This window comes from Saimiri boliviensis, chromosome 6, assembly GCF_048565385.1.
Source record: "Saimiri boliviensis isolate mSaiBol1 chromosome 6, mSaiBol1.pri, whole genome shotgun sequence".
Taxonomy (NCBI): Eukaryota; Metazoa; Chordata; class Mammalia; order Primates; family Cebidae; genus Saimiri; species Saimiri boliviensis.
Window position 1 is genome coordinate 8,322,332 of NC_133454.1, and position 27,733 is coordinate 8,350,064.

Here is a 27,733-nt window from a genome sequence, read left to right on the forward strand (position 1 = left end):
GAAAGGGGAGAGGCAGTCCCAGCCTTAGCTGTTTTTTTAATGAAGAAAGCAAAAATTTTTCCAGAAACACCTCAAAAAGACTTCCCCTTAAGTATTACTGGCCAGCATTGCGTCACACTGCTACCCCTTGCGGCAAGTGAGGCTAGGAACTCTAGTTTTGACAAAGTGAAATGGAATTTCATAACTAGTTTGGACCAAAACTGATTGCCCCGCCTCTCCATCAACCTCTCCCAGAGGCTAATCACACTTGCTCTGAGCACCCAGAGCACACTAGTCCTCTCTGATCTTAGCGACATATGCATTTTTGCTACCCCCACCTCTTGCTAGGATTTCTAAAGAGGTGCCCACATCCTTGTATCCACAGCACTTAGCACAGCACCTAGCTTCATTCCATCGGTTCCTTTGAGTGACTGCCATGTGTGAGGCCCTATGCAAATAAGCAGACGACTGGTGAACATTTCCTGGATGGATGGATATCATCACTGCGCAGTGGTTCCCTTCAGGACAGCCTGAGTCTCCCTGCCCCCTCCTCTCATCCCTCTCACTCCAGGCTGTCCTTTCACTTTCCTAAAAGCTTTCCCTTTGCCCATGACGCTAATGACAGACTGTCCCTCTGTGTCCTGAAGCAATAGCTAGAATGTTCCCTCCTTCCTGCTACCCAGCATCCAGCTGAACCTTGAATCAATATCAGTAAAATGGGTGTGAACGGAAGGAGGCTGCTAATTATTTGCCATTATTTACCTCTGAGTCTGTGCATTCCCGTATTAATTCTCTCCCCGCAATCCCCCCTCCCCTTCTCTGTCCTTGGGAACTGGTTCAACCAGAGTACAACCAGCTCATCTGCATCTGGCCCTAGAGAATAACCTGCGAGCGCCAGAGGCGGAGGAAGAGAGAAGGCAGCACGGGAGCTGCAGCGGTGGCGCGGCGAGCACACACCCCGCGCGGCCCGCACCGCGCAGCCCGAGAGGCCCATGCCCGGCCCGCGCCGCCCCGGGCTCCCCCATGAGGCCTCTGCCGAGCGGGAGGAGGAAGACCCGAGGCATCTCCCTAGGACTCCTCGCCCTCTGCCTGGCCGCAGCGCGCTGTCTGCAGAGTAAGCCTCGGTGCACGCTGGGGGTACGGGGGAGGGGGGAAGGGGGGGCGCGGGGGGGGAAGGGGGGGGAAGGGGGGGCGCGGGGGGGGAGCGCGGGCGGGTCTCGGGGTCTAGCGGCGGCCACACCGGCCCTCGCCCACCTTGTCCGGCGGAGGGCGCGCGGCGAGCTCGGGCTGGCAGGCACCAGCCGCTTCCTCGTGGGGCTGGGCGCGGCCTGGAGCCTCGGCGCCGACGGTGGCGGGAGGGGCCGGGCAAAGCAGAGGCAACCGGCCCGTCGTCCCAGGCCACTTCGGGGCTCCCACCCCACCCAGCGAGCACGGCCTGCAGTTATCAGAGCCGGAAGGTGGCCCAGAGATAACCCGTTCCCAGCCCAGTGGCCGCCACCTCTGCAACATTTTCTATTTCTTTTTCCTGGAATAACCAGATTGCAGTCCGTGCGCCGCCCCCTACTATGGGGACCCCTCCGTGGCCTTCCCGGGTCACCTCCTGGGAGAATGATCAGGCTTCCCGGATCATTCAGACGAACCCACAGCAGCCTGCTCCCATGAGAAAAAACGTTCTGGGGCTTGGGTTGGGCGTTGTGGCCTGAAGTCCCCAGGCTGGAGGTGGTCCTCGCCACCAGGGCACTGAGCAGATCACTTTGGATGGCCAGGACCCGGAATCCCCAGCCTGGTGAGCCTGGATGCAAAGCATAGCGCCACAGGCTCCCTTGGACACAAACAACAGATCCCAGTGCAGTTTTACCTCCCGGTTCATTACCATTGGCACTCCCATCTTACAGATGGGCCAGCTGAGGTTTAGGGAATGACAGAGCAGAGCCGCTGGAGGCGAGAGGCCCTGTAGTAAAAGCCAACATTATTAAACTTATGCATTCACCATCCCTCAGACTTTACAAGACTCCTTTCATTTAATCCTTAGGGCAACCCTCATCAACTACTCTTACTCCTGTTTCACAAGTGAGGAAACTGAGGCACAGAAATGGTATGAGCTGAGCGCAGTGGTCCACACCTGTATTCCCAGCATTTTGAGAGGCCAATGCCTGTGGATCTTTAGAGTCCAGAAGTTCAAGACCAGCCTGGGCCACATGGCAAAACTGTCTCTAGTAAAAATATTTTTAAAAATTAGCTGGCTGTGGTGGCCTGTGCCTGTAGGCCCAGCTACCAGGGTGCAGGGCCAGTTGGGGTGGGGGGTGGGGGGTGGGGGTTGGAGGAGGTGGAGAACTCAGGTGAGAGGATAGCTTGAGCCCAGGAGGTTGAGGCTTCAGTGAGCCCTGATTGTGCCACTGCACTCCAGCCTAGGCAACAGAATGAGACCTTCTCCAAAAAGAAAGAAAAAGAAAACAGAAAGAAAGAAATGTTATGTTACTTATACAAGGTGACTGAACAATCTAACACTTTAGACTTTTATACCTCTCTGGCTAGAACCCAGCTTTGGAGGTTGTAAATCTCAGAAACCTAGTAACACTGAGGCATGTTCCTCTGATGGTTATGGATTAAGAAATAGTTGGCTGTTAGTCTGGAGCAGGTGGGTGGGTATGTTTGCCATTGCAGTTGCTTTTTCTATTGTTTCTCAAACCCTTAGCACTTGTTTCCAATCAGAATACTTACACATCTGCTTAGATACCCCTCATGTTCAAGGACCAGTCATTCGCTACAGGGTATAATTCATTCATTCACTCACTCATTGACTGCACCCTCTCCCCGCAGGATGCAGGCCACAGTGGGTACCTAGGTTATGGTGGTTCACAGTTTTGTTCTCAGGGAGCTTAGGTATCATGGGGAAGACAGACCAACAAGAGGGGCAGCCTTGGAATGGCAAGGCTTGAGAGACAAGAGATGCCATGTTCTGGGAGCCCTCCTGTCTCAGAATCCAGACTGGAACAAACTTCCCCAAAATAGCCCCACCTACTTAGACCTGCCAGGTGAGTAGGAGCAGTTGGAGGAACAGGACGAAAGGAATGCAGGGTGTCCCAGACAAAACAGCACATGCAAAACCTAGAAGTCAGGTACAAGTGTGCAGTTTTCCATGGAGAACTATCTCCTGCACAGTAAGCTCCAGGAGGGCAAGCACTCTGTTTCAGCTCTGGGTGCCTAGCACTTGTCCAGCGCTAGCCAGGGCCTGCCCCCTTAAAAGATGTTAAATGCATGTGTGCCTGCCTGAATAAAGCCTGTGCTTTGGAGCCAGCCATAACAATGTAGGGTAGGCCTTCTCCCTCCTACCAGTTCCCTGCATTCTCTATCTCCTCTGCCTGTGTCAAAAGCTTCATCCAGAACCTCTGATATTCACTATTTGCCCTGAAGTCTCACTGAAAGCATGCCAAAGACAAACACCCGGCTTTTGAAGCTTTTCCCTTACAAACGGCACTGTTCCTGACTAAACGTATGGGTCCTCCCAAGATTCCTATGTTCAAGCCCTAACCTCCAATGTGACGGTATTTGGAGGACGGGATTTAGGGAGGTAATTTGGTTTAGATGAGGTCATGAAGTGGGGCCCCATAATGGGATTAGCATCCTTATAAGAAAAGGAATAAAGACCAGAGCTCTCCCTCCCAGCTGTGAGAGAACACAGCAAGAAAATGAAGAAAAGAAGGCCCTCATCACAAACTGGCACTTTGATCTTGAGCTTCCCAGCCTCTCCAGAACTGTGAGAAAGAACTGATTTAAGCCACATCAGTCCATGATCATCTGTTACAGCAGCCTGAGCTGAAAGGACAAGGATTTACAGGCTCAGAAAGCTGGCAGGCCTCCCCACCAGGCCAGGTGCCTTTCTAGGACATTTGTTCATTTCCTTACCCGGTACATTAGCCATCAGGCTCACAAATTCCCACCCACTGCTCCCCCTCATTTGGAAGCACGTGATTCAAGACTAGAATAGGATAGTTTAGTTAATGGCCTGGGCCAAAATCGGCTTTCTTTGTTCCAGTCCCAGTTTCTAAGAAGCAGCCAGCTCCCCCAACACACACACACAGACACACAGTGGGGCCAGTCCCCAGGAAAATAGAGGAACAGGGCTAGGGCTGAATCTGAAGCTGAGGAGGGAGTGGACAGACCCCGGGATGCCACAGCCAGAATGAAGCTGTGGGTTCTGGGCTTAGTGGAAGGTGGTGGATGGGATGGGGAGGGAGCCAGTATAGGAGGAATCCCGTCGAGGCCCCTCATAACTCTGGGTCCATCTCTCGGTAAGTCCTCAGCAGCTTCCCAGTGCTGCCATCCATGTGGGAAACATCTTTGAAGCACCTACTATGCTGCCTTGGGCTCTGTGCTGATCCCTGATCAAACAGAGACAAATGAGGTGTGGTCTCACTCTGCACTTTCCTTTCAGATTTATAAAAAATATTTTTGCATACATATGAATGTACCCACTGGGAAAAAAAAGTGAGTTTTCAATGTACTTTTAAAAAAATGCCATCATTCTGTACTGGTTATTCAACAACTTAGTTTTTACACCAGTTTTTTTTTTAGCTGTATTCACATTGATAAGGAAGTGCATTCCTTTCAACTACTCTATATATGTCATCATATAAATATGCTGCTTTTTACTTAGCCAGGCCCCCTGATGGACAATTAAGCTTTCAACTTTTAGCCCTCACTCAGGGTAGAGAGACTTCTCCTACAGGGTGATGTCTGAGTGCCAGTGGGGCATACATCGTATGGAAGAGGTGCCAGTTTTCTGACTGACAAGCACCCCTGCACACACACCTCCTCCCCATCTCAGAAAATGCCTGAAAGACAAAATTGAAGCTGTTGGGAGTGTGGAGTCAACCGGAAAGTGCCGCAGAAGTTTTACTTCTTGATCTCCAAGGGCATTCCTGAGTATGCTCCCTACTGGTTTGAGAGCAGGGCAAGGGCCAGGAGACTCTACTCTCCATTATCCCCAGGACCTAAGGACAGCTATATCCCTTATCTGATGTAAGATTCTTTGAAAAAAAAATTTTAGTATATCTAAAGCCAGGATTCATATTATAAATCAATAGCTTTGAAGCTGGGCACAGTGGCATACATCGGCAGTCCCAGCTATTTGGGAGGCTGAGGTGGGAGGATCGCTTGAGTTCAGGAGTTTGAGACCAGCCTGGGCAACATAGTGAGACCCTGCCTCTAAAACCAACTCACAAAAAAGGCTTTGCTGCAATTTTTGTCAGCCTGGATTGAAGGTGAGTTCTTCCAAAAAGAATGTGTTGCTTCTGCCAGTCATGGCAGGCATCCTGCCTGGTGGGGCAGAAACGCTTCATGGAGCAGGTGAGGTTGAGTCTTGAAAGATGAGTAAGTGTGTTCAGCAGGACAGGGTGGAGAACAGAATTGCAGGCACACAGCAGGTGCTCAAAAAAAAAAAAAAATAGGTGCACAATACCTCTGGGGGCCTGGCAAGGGAAGAGGGAGTGGAATTTGCCCTAGCATTCACCCACAGGAACTTAGCTACTGCCCCTCTCAGAGACCCCACTGATGCTGGAGCCCCATAGGGTATGCACTCAAGATGCTGGCTTCTCTGCACCTGAATTTTCCCTGGAAAATTGGCTTGGGGTTGGAAAATAATTACTTATCCAGCAGGAATGAGAGTGGGAGGGAGGAGGATTGACAAGTTCAAAGTTGGAAATGACTTGCCGCTCCTGTAACTAGTTGGCTGGGCTAGGAAGGCACCTGTCATCCCTACAGGAAAAGGAAAAATCACACACTGGACCGTAAAAGGGACAGTCCATTCTCTGTCCATGTGTCCTGCTGGTCAAGGGAGCGTACTAGCCTTTCTCCCTGCTGAGGCACACCCTGGGGGCAGCTCAGGCCCATCCCATGCTGGCCCCAGAGGAGTCCTGCTGCAGAGAATCCTCAGCTGACAGCACCCATTCCAGTGTCAGTGTGTAAGCCCCGCAGGTGGGGTCACCCTTCTCTCCGTGTACACGGACCTTGTAAGATGCCCAATTAGATCAGTATCTCTGAGGGCAGGACCCACTGCTTTGTTTTGCTTTGTGTGGCCAGAGAACTACCGCACTAGACTAGGCCATTCCAGGTCCCTCCATTAGCCTGATCCTATGGAAACAGCTGGTTCGGCACATCTCCCACCTGCTGTTCTCAGAACACCCATCACTGTGTCGCACAGTCTCACCTGTGTCTTCGTGGTTTTATCTTGACAAACCCGAAAATACTTTCCAACCAGGCTGAGGGCAGGAGACAAGGCTGCTTTGCTGGGAAGTTTGGTTAGGCTCAATAAATGGTTTCTGAGCACCCACCGTGCCTGGGACAGCATGCCAAGACCTGGAGTAGCAGCGGGGCCCAGCACTGAGGGATTAAAAGCAGCTGAGTTGCTGTCAGATGCCCTGGGGGGTGCTGAGAAAGCCAGGTAGCTCAGTTTGGAATGGGAGGAGGTTCTTGAAGAGGAGGCCTTGATGGCAAAGTAGGAGGTAGTCACGTGAGGAGAGAGTGAGAAAGTTCTTAGCACTGGTCAATTGCTAAGGATGACTACTGTCTTTTAGTGGACCAGTAGAAGGGGTGATCATTCTTTATTTTAACTGCGCTTTTCAACTCGTGTTAATTTCCTTGTATTCAGCTTAACTAGTTGTCTGATGGTTAAGGGAATGGAGCTTGCAAAGATCCTGGTACCTGGGAAGCTCTTGCATTTTGGGGGGAAGGTGGCGGAGTAATTCCTCCAACAGACCCCTACACTGGTGCCAGAGGAGGAGGGAGATGTGGGTCCCTCCGCATTAGGCACAGGTAAGGGGACCTAACATCAGGCTCCTCTGACAGTTTGTCCTTCTGTACTAACACAGTATTCCTGCCGCAGGCTCACTCTGAGCCTAGATCACATTCTTTCTGGAAGCAATGCCTCAAAGCAGAACACCCAGAACTCCTTTCCTCTCCCCCTCCACACGTTTCTGGATGGGATTTTAGGGGTTCTTAAACCAGAACTTGCTCCTTTATATCAGGTCAATTCAATTCGACAGCCTGTGCTTGAATGAGTCATCCCTCATGTCACATACTGCTGTGTGCTGGTGATGCAGACATAGGCACAATGTGACACCTGCCACACCCGCTAAAAGGGGAGACGTGCAGTCAGTCATCTAATGCGAGCGGAAGGCTGGTGTGAGCTGTGCTGTGGGAGCCTAGTGGGGCCTGGCAGAGGAGATGACACTGAAGATGGGCCTTGAAGAATGAGCAGGAACCTGAGGATGGGGAAGCGGTGAGCTGAGCTGAGGTTGAGTGAATAAAGGCCCAGTGGGGGATGGTGTGTAGTTTGATACAACTGGAATTGGGGGCGAGAAGTCATGGGAGATGGAGATGGCAAAGAAAGTTGGGACTAGATGACTGAGGTCTTCCAGAGCCAGGGAAGGCAGCTAGATGTGTGGTTTAGAAAGATCACTGATAACAGCCTCCAGCCAACTGAAGAGAAGAAAAGCCAGTTATCTCCTCTGTTTTTTATAACTTAATAAACAGCAATTACAAGACAATAATAACTGTGACTGCTTACCGAGCACTTCATGCCAGGCACTGTAAGAGCTGCTTTCGATTCGTCTTCAGAGTTAGCCTGCAAAGAGATGCCATTAATCCTTATCTTATAGGTGCAGAAACTGAGGCTCAGAGAAGTTGAGGGACTTGCCTAAAGACATTCATTCATTCATTCAGGTGCATATGAGAAGCCCTCAGTGCCAGGCACTGTGCTAGGCCCTGAGGATTCAGTGGTCACCAAGACGGACCAACTCCTGTGTTCACGTAGCTGACGGTGGATCGAGGAGGAGGAGCCATTCATCAAGAGGAACGAGAAAAGAGCGGGATAACCGTGTTGCTAGAGAGAAACAGGGAACAATAGGAACACAGAAATGGGACCCTTAGCCTGGTGTTAGGGATTGGGGAAAGGCTTCCTAGAAAAATGATGTTTAAACAGAAACCTCAAGGTTGAAGAGGAATTAGCCTACTAGTTTCTCTGGGAGGAGAATTTACTCTTAACCTGTAGTATCCAGTTATGCATGTGCCTGAATTCCTTTTTTCTTTTTTTTTTTTTTTTTTTCTGAGATAGAGTCGTACTCTGTCACCCACACTGGAGTGCAATAGCATGATCTTGGCTCATTGCAAACTCTGCCTTTGAGGATCAAGTGATTCTCCTGTCTCAGCCTCCTGAGTTGCTGAGAATAAAAGCGTATGCCACCACACCAGGCTAATTTTTGTATTTTTGGTTTTGCCATGTTGGCCAGACTGATCTCAAACTCCTGACCTCAAGTGATCCACCTGCCTCGGCCTCCCAAAGTGCTGGGATTACAGGATTGAGCCACTGCACCTGGCCCTGAATGATTTTTTGATCACTCTATACCTCTCCTACAAGTGCCTTCAGGCATCCTGTAAAATTGCCTCAAAAGAATTGCTGGGAGATGGCAACACCTCACTTCTTCCCTTGTCTTCCTATTCAATGCACATTTAGTCTCCAGGCTGGCCACTGGGGAACTAAACAAGACCGAACCTTCTAGTCACCCAGGCTGGCCACTGGCCCAGGCCTGACTCAGTCTTGCCACCCAGTTTTGCAGAGGGCAGACCCAGCCAGCTCCCCCACCTCTCACACACTGGTACAGGGTGAGGCAGTTGCTGCTGTCATGCCTTGCTCCCCTGACATCTGGTTAGAATCATGGCAGTGTCTTTTACATACCCTGTGGCCTTTCAGAAAAACTCCAGCTTTCCAGCAAGGGTGGCTCTTGTTGGTGCCTAGAAAAGGTGTAGGAGGCAGACTGTAGAAGGAATTCCACAGGAAGGAATTTAAGATCACCCAGTCTTGCCACACTTCGGAAGAGAATCGTGGGTTTACAGATGCTCATTCCAGTTCTATGGTGTGATCTGGAGCAGAAGAACCCGCCTCTTCCTCCAACACTCCCAGTCTCAGATCTTCCGCTTTAATCCCTGATACGACTCCAGCTTCTGCTTATACACCCCCAAGGATGCGAAGATCATTACCTCACTAAGAAAGCCTGTGCATCTTTTAAAAATTCTCATTAGTAAAAGCTGCTATTTATTGAGCTATCACCAAGTGTTAGAGACTGATAAGCTCTTCACATATATTTTCTCATTTAAACTTTATTCTGCTACAGGAGGCGGGCACAGCACTATTATACTATCCTTATTTCCTAGGTACCATAACAGAAGCTGAAAACAGCCATTTACCCCAGTTTACACAGTTGTTATTGGCACAGATAATTTTGAACACCAGTTCGTCTGACTCTAGAGTCCACAAATGCTTCGGTTCTACACACACTGCCTCAGTTCTGTTCACCAGAACCTGCCTCCTTTCACTCTTGATCCATTGACTCCGGTTCTGGTAATGACTGGGAGTCCCATAACTTCCCTTGCCCATGATCAGACTAGCTCCAGCCTGACAGGAACGGTGTTAGCAGTGTCGGAGGAGAGGAGGGCCTGCCTGCTGGGACCCTGAGAGCATCCTTGGTGTCCTTTTCACCATAAGGTCTTACAGAATCCTTCCTGTCGAAGTTCTAAAAGTACAGTTTCCGGACCACCAGCAGCATCACCTAGGTGTTACCGGAAGGAAAGCCTTGAGTGAGTTGTCCAGGTCACTGCTGTTTTGAACAAAGAATTAAAACGCACAAAGTAACAAAGGAATGAAACACCAATGAAGCTGCAAGAGCAGGGATTTGTTAGAGCAAGAAAGCACTCTGCAGGGTGTGGGCAGCCTGAGCCAGCGTTTACAATGTTTCTGGCTTTTTAGTACTCCTTTGGAGGTCTCTATCAGTTACCCCTATCTGAATAGAGGATTTGGCCTGTGGCTAATTAAAGGCTGAGATGATAAAGACATGCAGATAAAGAGATGGCCCGAGCTTGGCCGGCAGCCAGGCCAAAGCACTTTCTCTTTCCCTCTGAGATCTGAGGGAGGGGGAAGAGTGTAGGGAGAGAAGCCTTTGGGCCTGGGAAGACGGGGTTTTTCCTTTTGGTTTAGCTTTAAGACGTTTTCGTTAATTGGCCTTAGGTTCCCTGGCCCCAGACCCAGGTATTTTCCCTTTGATTTAAGCGTAGGAAATTATCATGAATTGGCCCCAGCTTCCTTGCCCCAAACCTGGTGTTTTCTCTTGATTCAGCTTCAGGAAATCAGCAAACGGGGCCTGAGTTCCCTACCTGCAGACGGTGTTCTCCAGCCAGCCGCAGAGACACTTGTTAGAAATGCACTTTTGGGACTCACCGTACCCTACTGAATGAGAAACTGGGGACCGGGCCCTGCAATCTGGTTCAGTCACCACCTCCAGGTGATTCTAAGGGAGCCAAATGCTGGGAACTCACGTGTTACAGCTTTGAAGAGGGTGGAGGGAGCAAATGGAATGACTTACCTGCCTGTTCTTCCTCCTAAGCCCTCAAAGCATCCCTAGAAATAGGACCAGCCAGATACAGTAAAATTTGAATGATGCCAGAAATAGTCCACTTCCCCCAGCTGTCTTCCTGAAAGAGCTGTCACTAGTATCTCAAACATTCCTCTTTCACATAGTTCTTTGGCTTCAGGCTTTGCTAAAGTGGCCGCTGTGAAGGGATTCTAATAAATGGTCTTCAGCTGCTAACACCTCAGTGTGGATCAGCTCAGTGGTTATCAATCTTGGTGCATGCTGGAAACACACGGGAAGTTTTAAAAAAATCACAGAGGCCTTGGTCCCACCCTCGGATGCTGAGTTCATTGACATGCAAGAATGTTGTAAAACCTTCTCCAGATGATCTAATGTTCAATCCGGTTTTGAAAATAACAGATTAGCTGATTTAGTCCTTTCCAATCAGAAAACTGAGGACAACTATTTCTAGAAACAAAAGCCACAGAAGGGCATTTGCCAGGGTGCCATAACAAATGACCACAGCTGGGGTGATTTAAACAACAGAAATTCATTGTCTCCAAGTTCGAAAGGCTAGTCTGGAAATCAAAGTATCAGCAGGGCTGGTTGGTCCTGAGGCTGGTAAGGCGCGGGGGGGGCTGTTCCATGCCGCTCCCTAGCTTCGGATGGTTTGCTGGCAATCTGGCATTTCCTGGCTTGTAGATGCATCCTTCCATCTCTGCCTTCATCTTCACACGGCATTCTCTCCGTGTGTATGTACATCTCTATATCCAAATGCCCCCTTTTCAGAAGGGTCACATTAGATTAGGGCTCACCGTAATGACCTCGTTTTAACTCCATTACCTCTGTCACAACCTTATCTCCAAATAAGGTCACATTCTGAGTTCTGCTTAGGACGCCAACATATCTTTTAGGGGACACACAATTCAAAACATAACAGGCAAAAAGGGCGAGGGCTTTGGGTAGAGTGCAAGTCTGGATGGAACCAAGCGCCATCTAGATTCCATCCTGACCTGTAGCCTGTGGCTCCCACCCATGCCCTAGCAGGCCTGACCACGCCACTGCCTCACCTCCTCAAGCTGGCACTGATGAACTATGATAATGCTTATTTTTAATGAACCTCATAGAGAGTGCTTACTGCATGTCACACTGAGTTTTCACCGCCATGCAAAGCAGGCGCCGCTATTCTCACTTGACACAAGAAGAAACAGATTCTGGGAGGCCAAGTAACTTGTAAGGAACAGGAGACAATCAAGGGAAAGTGTATTCAGAGGGAAGTAGGGGTATCTGCCAAGGGCAGAGGTGTCAGGCCTGGTCCTAGACCTGGAACCAGGACCCCAGAAGCCATCTGGGTCCATGGCAGCAGCTGCTGTCCCCAGCAGTCCCTGGCCCATGGGAGCCCAGCCTCTCCTGCTGCCCCGCAGCCTCTTGCCAGGACGAGTTTTCTCTACTCCACTTACTGTGGCCTTGGGGTAGCAGCCCCTCTCCTGGGGCTACCATAGGGCCCAAGAGGCCCCACATCCCAAGTCCACAGTCTCGGGACAGAGAATCTAATTGGCCCAGTTCACATCAGGTATCACCCTTGGGCCAATCACCACAGGTGGGTTTACAAGGCCCTTTCTGCAGGGGCTGGGGCTGTAAGAAAGCCTGGCACCGCTGGCTGGGCAGCCGAATTCACTCTTTAGGGACTCCAGACTGGAGCTGGATGGGCCCAAAAGCTGGAGCTCCTTAAATGCTGGTCCCGACTCCACCCTTCCCAAAATGCTTCTTGAATGGAAGAAGACTGAATTCTCCTGGCCTGGAATCAAGGCTTGTGCCCCCGGAATTGCTTCTGGCTGTCAAGCTTTCTTACCTGTTTGGTTTTGTTTATCGATTTTCTTTTTTTGAGACAGGGTCTCGCTCTGTTGCCCAGGCTGGAGTGCAGTGGTGCAATCTCAGCTCACTGTAGCCTTGACCTCCCAAGCCCAAGTTATCCTCCCGTCTTAGCTTCCCTAGTAGCTGGGACCACAGCCTGCACCACCACACCTGGCTTTTTTTTTTTTTTTTTTTTTTTTTTTTTTTAAGACTGGTTTTCACCATGTTGGCCAGACTGGTCTTAAACCCCTGAGCTCAAGTGATACACCTACCTCCCAAAGTTCTGGGATTACAGGTGAGCCACCGCGCTCAGCCTGGTTGTTTTTTTGTGTTTTGTTTGTTTGTTTGTTTGTTTGTTTTTTAAGATGGAATCTGGCTCTGTCACCCAGGCTGGAGTGTAGCGGTGCTATCTTGGCCCACTGCAGTCTCCACCTCCCAAGTTCAAGCGATTCTCCTGCCTCAGCCTCCCAAGTATCTAGGCCTACAGGCACCCACCACCACACCTGGCTGTTTGTATTTTTAGTAGAGACAGAGTTTCACCACATTCGCCAGGCTGATTTCGAACTCCTGGCCTCAAGTGATCCACCCGCCTTGACCTCCCAAAGTTCTGGGATTACATGCATGAGCCCCCGTGCCCGGCTTTGTTTTTTAAATTGAATAATTGACAGGCATGCCACGAAGTGGCTAGGAAAGGAGAAGTGGTTTGTGCAGAGTCGCCCAGTTATAGCGTATGCAGCCCAGACAGAACCTGAGTCTTTTGGCTCCAGAGTGTGTGCTCTCCCGGGCAGGGGTTGGGAGGAGTCTTTTTCTGGCTTTCCCTGTACATGCCCACACCCCGTGTATCTTGCCCTCCTCGGCCACCCTCTGCTCTCCCCGGCAGGTCCCTCAGCCCCGTTGCTCTGAATAAGTTGTGCCACGCATTTGGCTAAGTTTCCTCTTAAGGGTCAGAGAAGCAATTTGCCTGTTTTTTTGTTTTAAAACTTTCTTTTTTTATGGGGGTGTTTGCAACAGCCTGAGGCCCACCGTGAATTATCTTCTGATTAGTCCTGAGATTCTTCTTGGTGTGGTTGGCATATAGCCCTGTTATACCCATGCCTACCATTTACTGGCACGGTGAGGGCACTGTGCTAGACATTTGGCATATTGCATTCACTTTCATTCTTTCTAACATATCTGATCTGTGAGATGTCTATGGTCATCCTCGTTTTACACATGAGGAATAGAGAGTCAGTGACTTTGAGCTAATTTGGCCAGTCATGTTACAAACAATGGGCAGATCAATATTGGAACCCACTTCTGCTTAGCCAATTTCCTCTGACGCCCTTGCTTCCCTGGTACTTTTCTTGGGATTTCTTCCCTATATGGCCCCATTTGCCAGGAACTCAGAAACTGGGCTCTATGTGCATGAGGGCATATGTAGACGCACGGGTGCACATACATGCATGTGTGTAATACAAGGAAGTTTAGACAGGAGAATCAAAAATACATTGCAGTCCCGGCAAGGTGGTTCACACCTGTAATCCCAGCACTTTGGGAGGCCAAGGTGGGCAAATCACCAAAGGTCAGTTTGAGACTAGCCTGGCCAACATGACAAAACCCCATCTCCACTAAAAATACAAAAATTACCGGGCATGGTAGCACACACCTGTAATCCTAGCTACTCAAGAGGCTGAGGTAGGGGAATCGCTTGAACCCGGGTAGAGGTTGCAGCGAGCTGAGATCGTGCCACTGAACTCCAGCCTGGGTGACACAGCAAGACTTAGTCTCAAAAAATATATAGATAGATACGTATACATATATATACACATATATATGTGTGTGCGTGTGTGTATATATATATATGTGTGTGTATGTATGTGTGTATATATATATTTTTTTTTTTTCTTTTTTTTCCAGACAGAAAGAAGGAAGCAAATTGGGTCCCAAGGGTCATACAAGAACTGGCTGTGGGGTCTAAAGTCCTGATCCTGTGCTCAGCTTGCCATAGCCCTGGGTCCTGTAGGCCACACCCCCAGATCAGATGTACAACCCTATAAGGGGAGTCACTGCGCATAAATTCCCATCCATGTTACAGGTACTCAGCAGCATTCTGGGACTGCAGCAGGGAACCAAATTGGCAGCTCCTGCCCTCATGGAACTTACAGCCTAAAGGAAGAACAGATGTCAAATATCCATACAAGTGTATACTTACAAACTGTGATAGTTACTATGATGGAAAGGTGCCATGAAAACATACAAGAAGAGACTTGACCTAGCCTGGGGTTTGGACAGGCTTCCCGGAAGAGGTGATGATTGAAATCTGAAGGATGAATAAAGGTTAACAGGAAAACAAGGGTGGGAGCAGGCAGGGGGAGCAGCATTTGCTAAGTCCCTGCAATGGGAGAGAATGAGATGACTGCAAGTTGCTGAAGAAAGGGCAGCGTGCCTGGACCCCAGAGTATGTGGACGTGCTGTGATGCTGAGGTCTGGGTGATGGGCAGCAGCCAAATGACACCTGGCCAGTCAAGCCTTTGAAGCGGTTTAACTTCATTTCTAGAGCAATGGACAGCCAGACAAGAGTTTTAAACAGGAGGGTGACAAAATACAATGAAGTTTTGAAAGTATCACTCAGGACTTGCTATGTAGACAGTAAGTTAGCAGAGAGTAAGCAGGCATAGTGAGGCACATTGAGAGACCATTGTCACCATTCATGAGTTGGTAGCTTGGACTGGGGTGATGGTGGAAGAAAGAGCACACAAATCAGATTCAAGTTACATGTTGGAGGTAAAATTGACAGGCCCCTGTGACAGATGGGATGTAGTGGGTGAGGAAGGTGTCAGGATGGTGTCCCGTGGAGCTGACTGGCTAGGAGAGCCTTTCACCGAGGCTGGGGATACCAGACCACCACATTTGGGAGATAAGATTATACATTTATTGTTTTATTTTTAAATTAATTTTCTTCTTTCTGCTTTTGCTTATGTTTGAATAGGTAGTATTTGCACACAGTCCAAAATTCAAAATTTGTATCCATAAATGCCTCCCCATCTTGTCCTCCAGCTACCCGGTTCCTCCTCCTTAGCTCCTGGGGCTGATAGGTATTACCAGCTTCTTCCGTATCTTTCCAGACAGTCATGACTGTAGACTCAGTTCTGTGTGCATTTAATTTGTCTTTGAAGATGTAGACTTTGCAGTGCCTGTCAACTGCCAAGTGCAGATGTAAAGCAGACAGTTGGATTAATGAGTCTGATACTCAGAGGTGCAGTGTGTTGGTGATGTGAGTTTGGAAGTTAACTGGACTCAGAGCTGCGTGCATATTTGAGATTACCTAGGGAGAGAATAAAGAATAACGGAGAGGGCCTAGGACCAAGCTCAAGGAATTCCGTGATTTAATGGCAGATCAAAGTATCTTAGTCTATTTTTGGTTGCTGTAACTAACTACTACATACTGGATAGTTTATAAAGAGTTTCTTTTTAAATTTTTCTAGAGATAGGGTCTTGTTCTGTTGTGCAGACCTCAGAGCAGTGATGCAACCATAATTCACTGCAGCCTGAAACTCTTGGACTCCAGTGTCCTTCCCCCCTCAGCCTCCTGAGTAGCTGTGACTACAGGTGTACAGCACCAACCTGGCTTTTTTTTTTTTTTTTTTTAATTTTTTTGAACAGACGTGGTCTTGGTTTGCTGCCCAGGCTGGTCTTGAACTCCTGGCCTCAAGCAGTCTTCCTGCCTTGGCCTTCAAAAATGCTAGGATTACAAGCATGAGCCACTGCACCTGACCATAAGAATTTATTTCTTACAGTTCTAGAGGATGGGAAATCCAAGATTGAGGGCTATATCTGGTGAGGTCCTTTTTGCTGGTGAGACCTCTCTACAGAGGGCATCATGTGGTGAGGAGGCTCACTGTGAGCTAAACTGGCTTTTATAACAGACCCACTCTCATGATAATCCACAAATCTATTAACTCACTAATCTATTAATCCATGAATGGGCTAATTCATTCATGAGGGAAGAGCCTTCATGACCCACTCACCTCTTAAAGGCCCCACCTCTTAATACCGTTACATTGGGGATTAAATTTCTTATTTGACTTTGATTTTTTAATTTATTTTTAAGACAGTCTTGCTCTGTCACCCAGTGGTGCGATCTTGGCTCACTGCATTCTCCGCCTCCTGGCTTGAAGCAGTTCTCCTGCCTCAGCCTTCCGAGTAGCTGGGACTACAGGTACACATCACATCTGGCTAATTTTTGTGGGTTTTTTTTGTAGAGCTGACGTTTTGCCATGTTGGCCAAGTTGGTATAGAATTCCTGGCCTCAAGCAATCCATCTGCCCCAGCCTCCCAAAGTGCTGGAATTACAGGCATGTGCCACCACACATGGCCAGGGGATTCCGTTTCTTTCTTTCTTTCTTTTTTTTTTTAAATATACACTCCATTGTATATACCAGCATGGGGATTCACTTTCAACATGAGTTTTATGGGGACAGACATACAAACCACAGCAAAGAGGATGAGTCCTCAAAAGACACTGAGAAGCAGCAACCAGAGAGGAAGGAAGAGTAGCTAGTGAGTGTGGTGGGCCAGAGCTACAAACCACCAAAGCAGGAGGGAGTGTCAGCAGCATCCCAGGAAGAGGACGGAGCCTGTATAGTAACTGTGGAAAAAGGAAGTGTGTATTTATGTTTAAAAAAAAAAAAAAAGTAAGATTGTCTAGCATGACGGGGCCCTGCTGAGTTTGGAAACAGCGTGCTTTGTTGTGCTGAAGAGTGTCCGCCAGGGGACATTCTCCTGTAGTGCTGGCTACACATGTATGGGCGGAGAGAGAGTAGAACATTGTTAGTCCCCGGGCTAGGGCCCTGCCAGGTAGGTATGACGAAAAGGCAGAAAGTACTGGGGTTGAAAGGATTGACAGGAGTCGTTAGATCCTGATGGGCGACGTGAGGAGGATGGATTGGGAAAAGTAGAGGGAGCTGGAGTGTAAGGGCTGGTGAGGGAAGAGGAATTGAACCATAAACAAGGAGAGAGGGTGTGGCCAAAGCAGGCGGCTTTACTGGAGGCTGAGGTCGACCAGAGGGAGGATGTTCCTGTAGCTGAGATCACTGGATGGGCTGTCCATGGGTGTGCTGGAGGTACACAGGATGCTGCTGTAACTTGTAGTAAAAGAAGCCATCATGTTTAAAGAATAAAGAGAAAGGGCTGGGGACAGAGAGCTCACATTGCTGAGGGGTGGAAGAGCATGGAACAACCTCAAGGGAACAACTTTTGTTTTTCTGGCAAGAGGTTGAAGAAATGATAGTTCATACCAACATTTTCCAATAAAAATATAATGCAAGGCTCACAAGCAAGCCACGTATGTAATTTTAGTTTTGAGGCAGGGTCTCACTGTGTCATCCAGAACGGAATGCAGTGGTGCAACCATGGCTCACTCCAACCTCTGCCTCTGGGCTGAAGCTACCCTCCCACCCTCAGCCGCCCAAGTAGCTGGGACCACAGGTGCACACCACCATGCCCAGCGAATTTTTGTATTTTTTGCAGAGATGGGGTTTCACCATGTTGCCTAGGCTGGTCTCAAACTACAGTCACAGTGTATTTATTTTTTAAGTAATTCACAAACTTGCTAAACTATTAGTATTGTTCAAAAGGGCATAGAGTGAAATGCAAAACCTTCTCCCATTGCAGGCATTCATTCTGCTCCCCAAAGACAACCACAGCTCCTGATTTTTAGAGTAACACAGAGATGTTCTGTGCATTTATATAGATAACCGTATATCTGTGTATGTGTGAGTGTGTGTATATACCCATACAATCACTTTATTCAAGTGGAATCATTCTCTACACACTGTTCTGCCCTGTACCTTTGTCGTTATTTTTGAGATCTAATGTCAACACATATAGATTTGCCTCATTCTTTTGAACATTTTTGTAATATCCCAAAGCATGAATACCGATATTTTATTTAACTGGTTCCTTATCAGTAAACACACAGGTGCATCTCCACTCTTGCCGCTACAGTTGACTGTACTCTGCTTCATGACAACACTGACATATGTATCTCTGCATCTATATGACCATCTTATCTGTAGGATAAATTATTAGAAGTGGAATTTCTAGGTCAAAAGGTATGTGCTATTTAAATATTTTTACAGATTGCAGCATATGCCCTCCAAGCAGGTTCCGCCCATTTACAATCACTACAGTCATGTTCGAGTGTAACTTCCACGCACCCCTGACAACATAATGTTATCAAACTTCTTCATCTTCGCCGGTCTGATAACAGCCAGGTCAGTCAACTTGCCCAGCCTTGGCTTCACTGGGCTGTGATAATGGTGTATAACATCTGATATCTAACAGGTATTAACTAACAAAAATGGTGACTGTTGCTATTTTCGAGTGATTTTCTTGATTTGGGTACAAATTCTGAAACCTGATGAAAGGGAACAGCCTGGTGGGATCCACCTAAACCTGCATCTGTTTACGTTGTTTGAGTTTGGCTGACATCTGGGTGACTTTCCAAGGCCATTATACAGCAAGATCATGAGGAGCCCCCTCCAAGATGAGCTGAGCTTTGGTTTCTGAGCAATCAGGCACTGAAAGGGGGAATTACCACCTGAGGTCCCAGGAGGTATGGGTACTTGTGAACTGTATGCCCAGGGCAGCCATCAGCACTTTCAAGACCAGGTTGGGTAACATGGCAAAACCCCATCTCTACAAAAAATTAAAATTAAAATTAATAGCCGGGTGTGGTGGTTCTTGCCTGTGGTCCCAGCTACTCGGGAGCTGAGGCTGCAGAAAACTTAAGCCCAGGAAGCAGAGGTTGCAGTGAGCCAAGATCACACCCATTACACTCCAGCCTCAGCAGTGAGATCTTATCTCAAAAAAAAAAAAAAAAAAGAGAGAGAGAGAGAGAGAGAACCAACCAAACAACAAACTTGTGCTGTTTCTCCTGCTAGCTGTTTGACTCTCGGCAGACTGGGAGCTGGGTAAGGGGTCCCTCCAGCACCTTCTCCAGCTAGATCCAGTAACCCTCAGGTCAGCGCACATACTCCCTTCCTGCTCTCTCCCGGTTGGCAACAGTTTGACAGGCAGGGCAGGCGTGTCACCATTTGTTCATCCATGCAAGTATATTTTGAGCATCTATAGTGTCAGGCCCTGTCCTGGGCACTGGGGGTTCTGAGATGAATAGGACACGAATTCTGTCCACAAAGATCCCATGGTCTTGGACAGACCTGCCCTGTGCATGCCCACTTCTTAATACCCCTTCTCTCAGAGGCTGGCACAGGGTGGCCAGGGGATGTTTAGGCTCCAGCCTTGGGTTCTCCCAAAAAACGAGCACCTATTGGGAGCCTAGGGCCATGCATGTGATGTATGTAAATAGTAAGATCATGAGTTCTGCCAGGCTGTCCTTCCAGAGTCCCAGTTCAGATCACGTCATGGCTCTGTTTGAACACCTTCCTGGGTCCTGTTCTGCCTCTGCCCCGCCCTCACCCTGCTGCACACTCTGTCAGCTTCCTTACCCCATGGCCACCCTGCACTTCTTAATGGCCAGGTCCCAAACTTTGATTAAACTTTTTTTTTAATTGAGTCCCAAACCTGAGGAGTCTCAGACCCCTCCTTCCTCCCCGAGTTATCTTACTCTTCTCAGCTGAGATTGGGCTTTCTCCCTTTCCCACACTTTTTTGTTTTGTTTTGTTTGTTTGTTTTGAGACGGAGTCTCACTCTGCCACTCAGGCTAGAGTGCAAGGTGTGATCTCTACTCACTGCAACCTCCGCCCCCTGGGTTCAAGAGATTCTCACGCCTCAGCCTCCCAAGTAACTGGGATTACAACTGCTTGCCACCATGCCCGGCTAACTTTTTGTATTTTTAGTAGAGACGGGGTTTCACCATGGTGGCCACGCTGGTCTCAAACTCCTGACCTCAGGTGATCCGCCCGCCTCAGCCTCCCAAAGTGCTGGGATTACAGGCATAAGCCACCGTGGGTAATCAACTCTGTTGGTTTGCCCATGACTGTCCTGATTTTAGCCCTGAAACTGCCACATCCTGGGAAATCCCTCAGTCCTGGACAAACTGGGGCAATTGGTCAGTCACCCTGAGGCAGGTGACAGAGACCTGATCAGAGAAGGGCGAGTGATGGGGGCTTTGGCTCCTGGATGAACACAAAGTGCTATGTCCTTTCTCAGTGCCTGGCCTCTTGCTGAGCCTTAAACGCGTCATCAACTCTCATCCTCACGGGAAAGCTCAGGCTCTCATAGTTAAGGACTTTCTCCAGATCTCCCAGCGAGGACGTCCCAGGGTAGAACCTGTGTGCGTCCCGCCCACATTAGGTTTCTCCACTACACTCCCCTGCCACTTGAAATGATCCTTTCGTAATGTCACTCGTCACTCACCCACCCTACTGTAACAGGTTTCTGAATTAGGATTCCTGAACCTTCAGGAGCCCTATATGCTAGCTGCTTAATTAATGGCTCGATAAGGATGACAGTGATGCTTAGTTCCTAGTTCTCAGCTGCATCTGACAGTCACATTCGCTGAGTACGTTGTTTTCCAGATAAATGAGGCGAAAATGAGTTATCCTAATTAAGACGTATCTCTCTAACTCCTTAAATGCAAAGACTATGTTGGCAAGATATCTGTCCTTTCATTAGTTGATATTCTTATAATTTCAATAGATGTAATTGTCATCTCAACAGTATTGATCTTTGTTGTGATTTCAAGAAATACATCCCCCTTCTTAAATAATCATTTTTTTAAAAACTGAAAAGCACAGCCTATGTAATTTATTTGTAAGAAAAGGAGTAAGCAACCCTTCTGAGTGTTATATTCCAGCCCATTGCTCGGTAGGTGGTTTCAGCTTCCTGGTAATTTTACTATTTTCTCTTGACAGCTTTTTGATTAGTTACCAGAGGCTCTCACCATCTCCAGGAAATTGGGAAATCCTTTGGTTCAGGTTCCAGTGACTTCTGTCCTGCTCAAATCTTCTACTCTGTGAACTGTTCTTCAAGAGAGGGATCCCCATCTACCTTGGAAATGCCTAAAAATTGAGTTCCTCTTCGCTTTTCACAAATAATTCAAGTGAAGATACAAAAGTAAACTTTTAAACTTTAAATTTTGCTGGCCAAGATTGTGTAGTCTAATCAGGAGAACTTAAGACTTTTTAAAGTACCTTATTCTCCTGCCATTCAATCTCTGAGGGGCAATACCTCTTAACAGTTTAGCATATATTACTCCAACACTTTTCCATTTTTCTGTACATAATATGTATATACTAGCACATATTTATACAAACATAAGTGAGATCACATTATGTATGCTGTTTTATACATTTATTTTTTAAACTTAGTAACATCACAGACATCTTTCCTTGCCCATACAAAGCTCATTCTTGTTAGTGGCTGCCTGCTGTCTTTTTTTTTTCTTAAGACTAGTCAGGCCAGGTGCAGTGGCTCACACCTGTAACCTCAGCACTTTGGGAAGCTGAGGTGGGTGGATCATCTAAGGTCAGGAGTTCAAGACCAGCCTGGCCAACCTGATGAAACCTCATCTCTACTAAAAATACAAAAATTAGCCAGGCATGGTGGCAGATGCCTGTAATCCTAGCTACGCGGGAGGCTGAGACAGGAGAATCACTTGCACCTGGGAGGCAGAGGTTGCAGTGAGCCAAGATCATGCCATTGCACTCTAGCCTGGGTGACAAAGTGAGGCTCCAGCTCCAAAAAAAAAAAAAAAAAAAAAAGACTAGTCAAGAGCAATAGCAAAAATGGAAGAAAGAGTAGAATGAGGGGTTTCATCTGTAACTGACTGTGAACAATCATTTGAGATAACTCACTACCTTCAGACCAGCCCATCCATTTTATAAGTGAAATGTGATGTAATGAACAAACCTCCTTGAATAGAACATTTGAGCCAGGCCTGAATATTGGCCCAGCCACTGATTTTCTCTGGACTCATTATGGATTGATTTTAGCATGAGATGCAGAGGTGGTTACTCATTAATTCAACTTTTTAAATAATTGACAAGCAGTTTGCTTTAAAACCATGAAACTGTTCATTTTTCATCTTTGTTATAGATTATTTATTCCTAATTATATGTGATAGATTGACAGTTAGGTGTTGTTCCTAGTACCTAGTTAAGTCCAGTTAGTCTGTCTAAGTAAAAGGAGGTTTTTCTCAAATCTTAAAAAATTCGAGAAGATTTAAATGATGTCAGGTGTCTTTCCTGACCACAATAATATGAAACTAGAAATCAACAGTAGGAATAAAATTGGAAAGTTCTCAAATTTGTAGAAATCAAACAACACACTCCTAAATGACCAGTGTGTCAAAGGCAAAAATGAAAAAAACCTTAAAACAAATAAAAATGGAAATATAGCATACCATAATTTATAGGGTGCAGCAAGAACAATTTTAGGTGGAAAGTTTATAGCTATAAATGCTTACATTAAGAAAAAAGATGTCAAATAATCACTTCAAGGAAGTATTAGAAAACTAATAGAAAAAGAAGAGCAGAAGAAAAGAAATAATAAAGATAAGGTCAGAAAATTAAAGATTTGTCAATTTTATTTATTTAAAAATTTTAATTTATTTTAAATTTTTTTTAGAGACAAGTTCTGGCTCTGTTGCCCAGGCTGGAGTGCAATGGCATGATCATAGCTCATGGAAGCCTCGAACTCCTGGGCTCAGGTGATCCACCTATTTCAGCCCTCCAAGTAGCTAGAACCACAGTTGTGCACTACCACACCTTGCTAATTTTTGCTTTTCATAGAGATGGGGTTTCACTAAATTATACCCAGGCTGGTCTTGAATTCCTGGCCTCAGATGATCCTCTCCCACTCAGGCCTCTCGAAGTGCTGGGATTATAGACGTGAGCCACTGAGCCTGGCCCTTATTTCTTTTTTTAAAAAATCAACTCTTAGTTTTGTTCATCTTTTCTATTATTTTTCTAGTCTCTATTTCACTTATTTCTGACTTTGACTGGCTGGTCAAGGCTGCAGCGAGCCAAGATTGCAGCACTGCACTCCAGCCTGGGTGACAAAGTGAGACCATGTCTTAAAAAAAAAGGGGGCAGGGGCCAGGCATGGTGGCTCACACCTGTCATCCCAGCACTTTGGGAGGCCGAGGCGGGTGGATCATGAAGTCAAGAGATCGATATCATCCTCGCCAATATGGTGAAACCCCATCTCTACTAAAAATACAAAAATTAGCCTGGCATCATGGCATGCACCTGTGGTCCCAGCTTCTCGGGAGGCTGAGGTGGAAGAATCACTTGAACCCAGGAGGCAGAGGTTGCAGTGAGCTGAAACTGCTCCACTGCACTCCAGCCTGGTGACAGAGCAAGACTCTGTCTCAAAAAAAAAAAAAAAAAAAAAAAAAAAAAAAAGAAATCAAAAGAAAACTGTCCCATTTATAATATAATCAAAAATGATAAAATAGTTGGGAATAAATTTAACAAAGAAGGCAAGAGACCTTTATGCTGAAAAACAAGACAATGAAGAAGGAAAGTGAAGACACAAATAAATGGAAAGATATCCTATGTTCATGGATAGGAAGAATTAATGTTGTTAAAATGTCCTTTTTACCCAAAGTGATCTGCAGAGTCGATGCAATCTGTATAAATATTTCAATGGCATTCTTCACAGAAATCAAAAAAGCAGGCCAGACACAGTGGTTCATGCTTGTAATTCTAGCACTTTGGAAGGCTGAAGCAGATGGATCGCTTGAGCCCAGGAGTTTGAGACCAGCCTGCACAACATGGTGAAAACCTGTATCTACAAAAAATACAAAATCTACCCAGGTGTGGTGGCGCACACCTATAATCCTAGCTACTTAGAAGGCTGAAGTGGGAGGATCACCTTTACCCCAAGGGGTTCGAGGCTCCAGGCAGCTGTGATTGTACCACTGCACTCCAGCCTACGTGACAGAGGGAGATCCTGTCTCCAAAAAAAAAAAAAAAAAAGAAAAAAGAAAAGAAAAAAAAAATCAAGTTTATATAGAATCACAAAAGATCCTGAATATCCGAAGCAATCTTGAGAAAGAACAAAGCTGAAGGCATCATGCCTCCTGATTTCAAAGTAAATTTCAAAGCTATAGTAAATTGAAATGGTGTAACACTGGTATAAAAACAGGCACATAGATAAATGGAACAAAATAGAGAGCCCAGAAACAAATGCACTTATATACAGTCAACTAATATTTGACAAAGTGCCAAGAATACACAATGAAGAAAGGGTGTTGATAAAACTGAATATCCACATGCAAAAGAGTGAAATTGGCCCCTTATCTTACATCATTCACAAAAATTAACTTGAAATGAATTAAACACTTAAGTGTAAAACCTGAAACATAAAACTCCTAGGAGAAAAAATAGGAAAAAACTCCTTGACATGGGTTTTCTCAATGACTTTTTGGATGACACCCTAAACACAAGCAACAAAACCAAAAATGAGTAAGTGGGTCAACATCAAACTAAAAACCTGTACAGCAAAGGAAACAATTAACAGAATGAAAAGGCACTCTATAGAATTCAGGAAAATAATTGCAAACCTGGAAAGGGGTTAATATCCAAAATATACATGGAACTCATACAACTCAATAGCAAAAAACAAAAAAAAGAAACGAATGACTTAAAAATGGGCAAAGGATCTGAACAGTCATTTCTCCAAAGAAAACAATACAAATGGCCAAGAGGTACATAAATAGGTGCTGAAATAATCAGGGAAGTGCAAATCAAAACCACAAGGAGGCCGGGCACGGTGGCTCAAGCCTGTAATCCCAGCACTTTGGGAGGCCGAGGCGGGTGGATCACGAGGTCAGGAGATCGAGACCATCCTGGTCAACATGGTGAAACTCCGTCTCTACTAAAAAAAATACAAAAAAATTAGCTGGGCATGGTGGCACGTGCCTGTAATCCCAGCTACTCAGGAGGCTGAGGCAGGAGAATTGCCTGAACCCAGGAGGCGGAGGTTGCGGTGAGCCGAGATCGCGCCATTGCACTCCAGCCTGGGTAACAAGAGTGGAACTCCGTCTAAAAAAAAAAAAAAAAAAAAAAAAAAACACAAGGAGATGTCACCTCACTCCTGTTAGGCTGGCTATTATCAAAGAGACAAAATGACAAATGTTCATCAAGCTATGGAGAAAGGGAAACTTTGCACACTGTTGGTGGGAATGTAAATTGATGCAGCTATTATGAAAAGAAATATGGAGAGTTCTCAAAAAAATAAAAATAGAAGTACCACTGGGCATGGTGGCTCATGCCTGTAACCCCAGCACTTTGAGAGACCAAGGCAGGTGGATCACCTGAGGTCAGGAGTTCAAGACCAGACTGAACAACATGATGAAACCCTGTCTCTACTAAAAAGACAAATATTATCCAATTGTGGTGGTGGGCACCTGTTGTCCCAGCTACTTGGGAGGCTGAGGCAGAAGAATCACTTGAACGTGGGAGGCGGAGGATGCAGTGAACCAAGATCTTGCCACTGCATTCCAGCCTGGGTGACAGTGTGCGACTCTGTCCCCAAAAAAAAAAAAAAAGGTGGTGCCACACGATTCACCAATCCTACTGGATCTATATCAAAAACAATTGAAATCAGTGTATCAGAGAGATATCTGTATGCTCTTGTTCACTGTACCATATTCACAATAGTCAAGACATGGAAACTACCTGAGTGTCCGTTGGCAGATGAATACATAAATAAATATATATATGAATATTATTCAGTCATATGAATAAGGAAATCCTGCCATTTGTGACATGAATGAACCTGAAAGACATTATGCTAAGTTGCTAAATGAAATAAGCCAGACGTAGGAAGACAAATACTGTACGATCTCACTTATATATGGAATCTAAAAAATTGAACTCATAGAAATAGATGAGAATTGTTGTTACCAGAGGCTGGGGTAGTGGGGAAGAGGGAGATGTAGATGAAAAGGTCTGAAGTTCGAGTTACATGAGGAACAAATTCTGGGGACTGAATGTTCAGGGTGAGTGGTGATGGATATGTTAATTAATTTGTGATCATCATTACACAACAGAGATATATCAAAACATCAGGCTGTATATCTTCAATGTATACAATCTTTGTCAATAAAATTTAAAAAAAAATTTTTTTTTTTTTTTTTTTGAGATGGAGTCTTGCTCTGTCCCCAGGCTGGAACACAGTGGCGCAATATCAGCTCACTGCAACCTCCGCCTCCTGGGTTCAAGTGATTCTTCCGTCTCAGCCTCCCGAGTAGCTGGGACTACAGGCATGTGCCAAACGCCCGGCTAATTTTTGTATTTTTAGTAGAAACGGGATTTCATCATGTTGGCTAGGATGGACTCGATCTCTTGACCTCGTGATCTACCTGCCTTGGCCTTCCAAAGTGCTGGGATTACAAGCGAAAAAAATCTTTTTAAAGAAGCTTTTCTAGGCCGGACACAGTGGCTCACTCTTGTAATCCCAGCACTTTGGGAGCTTGAAACCAGGAGTCCAAGACCAGTCCTAGCAACACAGCGAGACCTCATCTCTACCAAAAAAAAAAAAAAAGAAAGAAAAAAAAGAAAAAGACGAAAAAGAGGTTTCTCTGGTCAAGAGAAAATACAAAAACCAGCAAGAACCAGTCAGCCAGTTTCCAGCTGAAACAGCGTCTGAGAAACTTGGAGTTGTTATTTTTATTTATTTTTCAGTTTGCCGAAGTTACTGAAATGCTCAAAGAGAAGTTCCATGAGGGTATGAAAAGGGTTGGTAGTCTCCCAGGAACACTAACCTGTTAACACAGTTAAAAGAATGTACATGAAACACACAGAGGTCATGATACAGATGTGTCATTAGTTCTCAGTATAGTTCTCTAAATCTTACAGCAGTGATCACTACTTCATCTGCTCATATTTGAGGCCACAGAAATCAGGAAACATAGATACATGATAGATAGATAGATAGACAGACACACAGAGACACAAAGTAGAGATACAGGCTAGGCATGGTGGCTCAAGCCTGTAATCTCAGTATTTTAGGAGGTCAAGGCAGGCAGATCACTTGAGGCCAAGGGTTCAAGACCAGCCTGGTCAACATGACAAACCCCATCTCTACTAAAAATATTAATACAAAAAATATTTAGCCTGGCATGGTGGCACATGCCTGTAATCCCAGCTACTCAGGTAGCTGAGACACAAGAATAGCTTGAATACAGGAGGCCGAGGTTGCAGTGAGCTGAGATTGTGCCACTCCACTCCAGCCTGGGCAACAGACCAAGACTGTCTCAAAAACAAAATATAACAAAAAGCAAAGTAGAGATCCAGGGTTGGAATCAGAGCTGTGCCTCCTCTTCCATTTACTGCCTATGTGGGCATGTTGGTGCACCTATGTAAAAAATAGAAGAGATGGCCAGCGCTGTGGCTCACATCTGTAATCCCAGCACTTTGGGAGGCCGAGGCAGGTGGATCATGAGGTCAGGAGTTTGAGATCAGCCTGGCCAACACGGTGAAACCTCACCTCTACTAAAAATACAAAAATTTAGCCGGATGTGGTGGTGGGCGCCTGTAATCCCA

General features: G+C 46.5%; 1 protein-coding gene across 1 annotated transcript in view; it reads left to right on the top strand.

The window, feature by feature from the left end:
- The first annotated feature begins 279 nt into the window (after nt 1-279).
- VSTM5 (V-set and transmembrane domain containing 5) overlaps nt 280-27,733 on the top strand; it is a 38,811-nt gene continuing 11,357 nt past the window's right edge. The window contains exon 1 of the mRNA XM_003941500.4: nt 280-1,093. Within this exon, the coding sequence (XP_003941549.1) occupies nt 1,003-1,093 (91 nt within the window). The 5' untranslated portion in view covers nt 280-1,002. The remainder of the gene's footprint in view (nt 1,094-27,733) is intronic.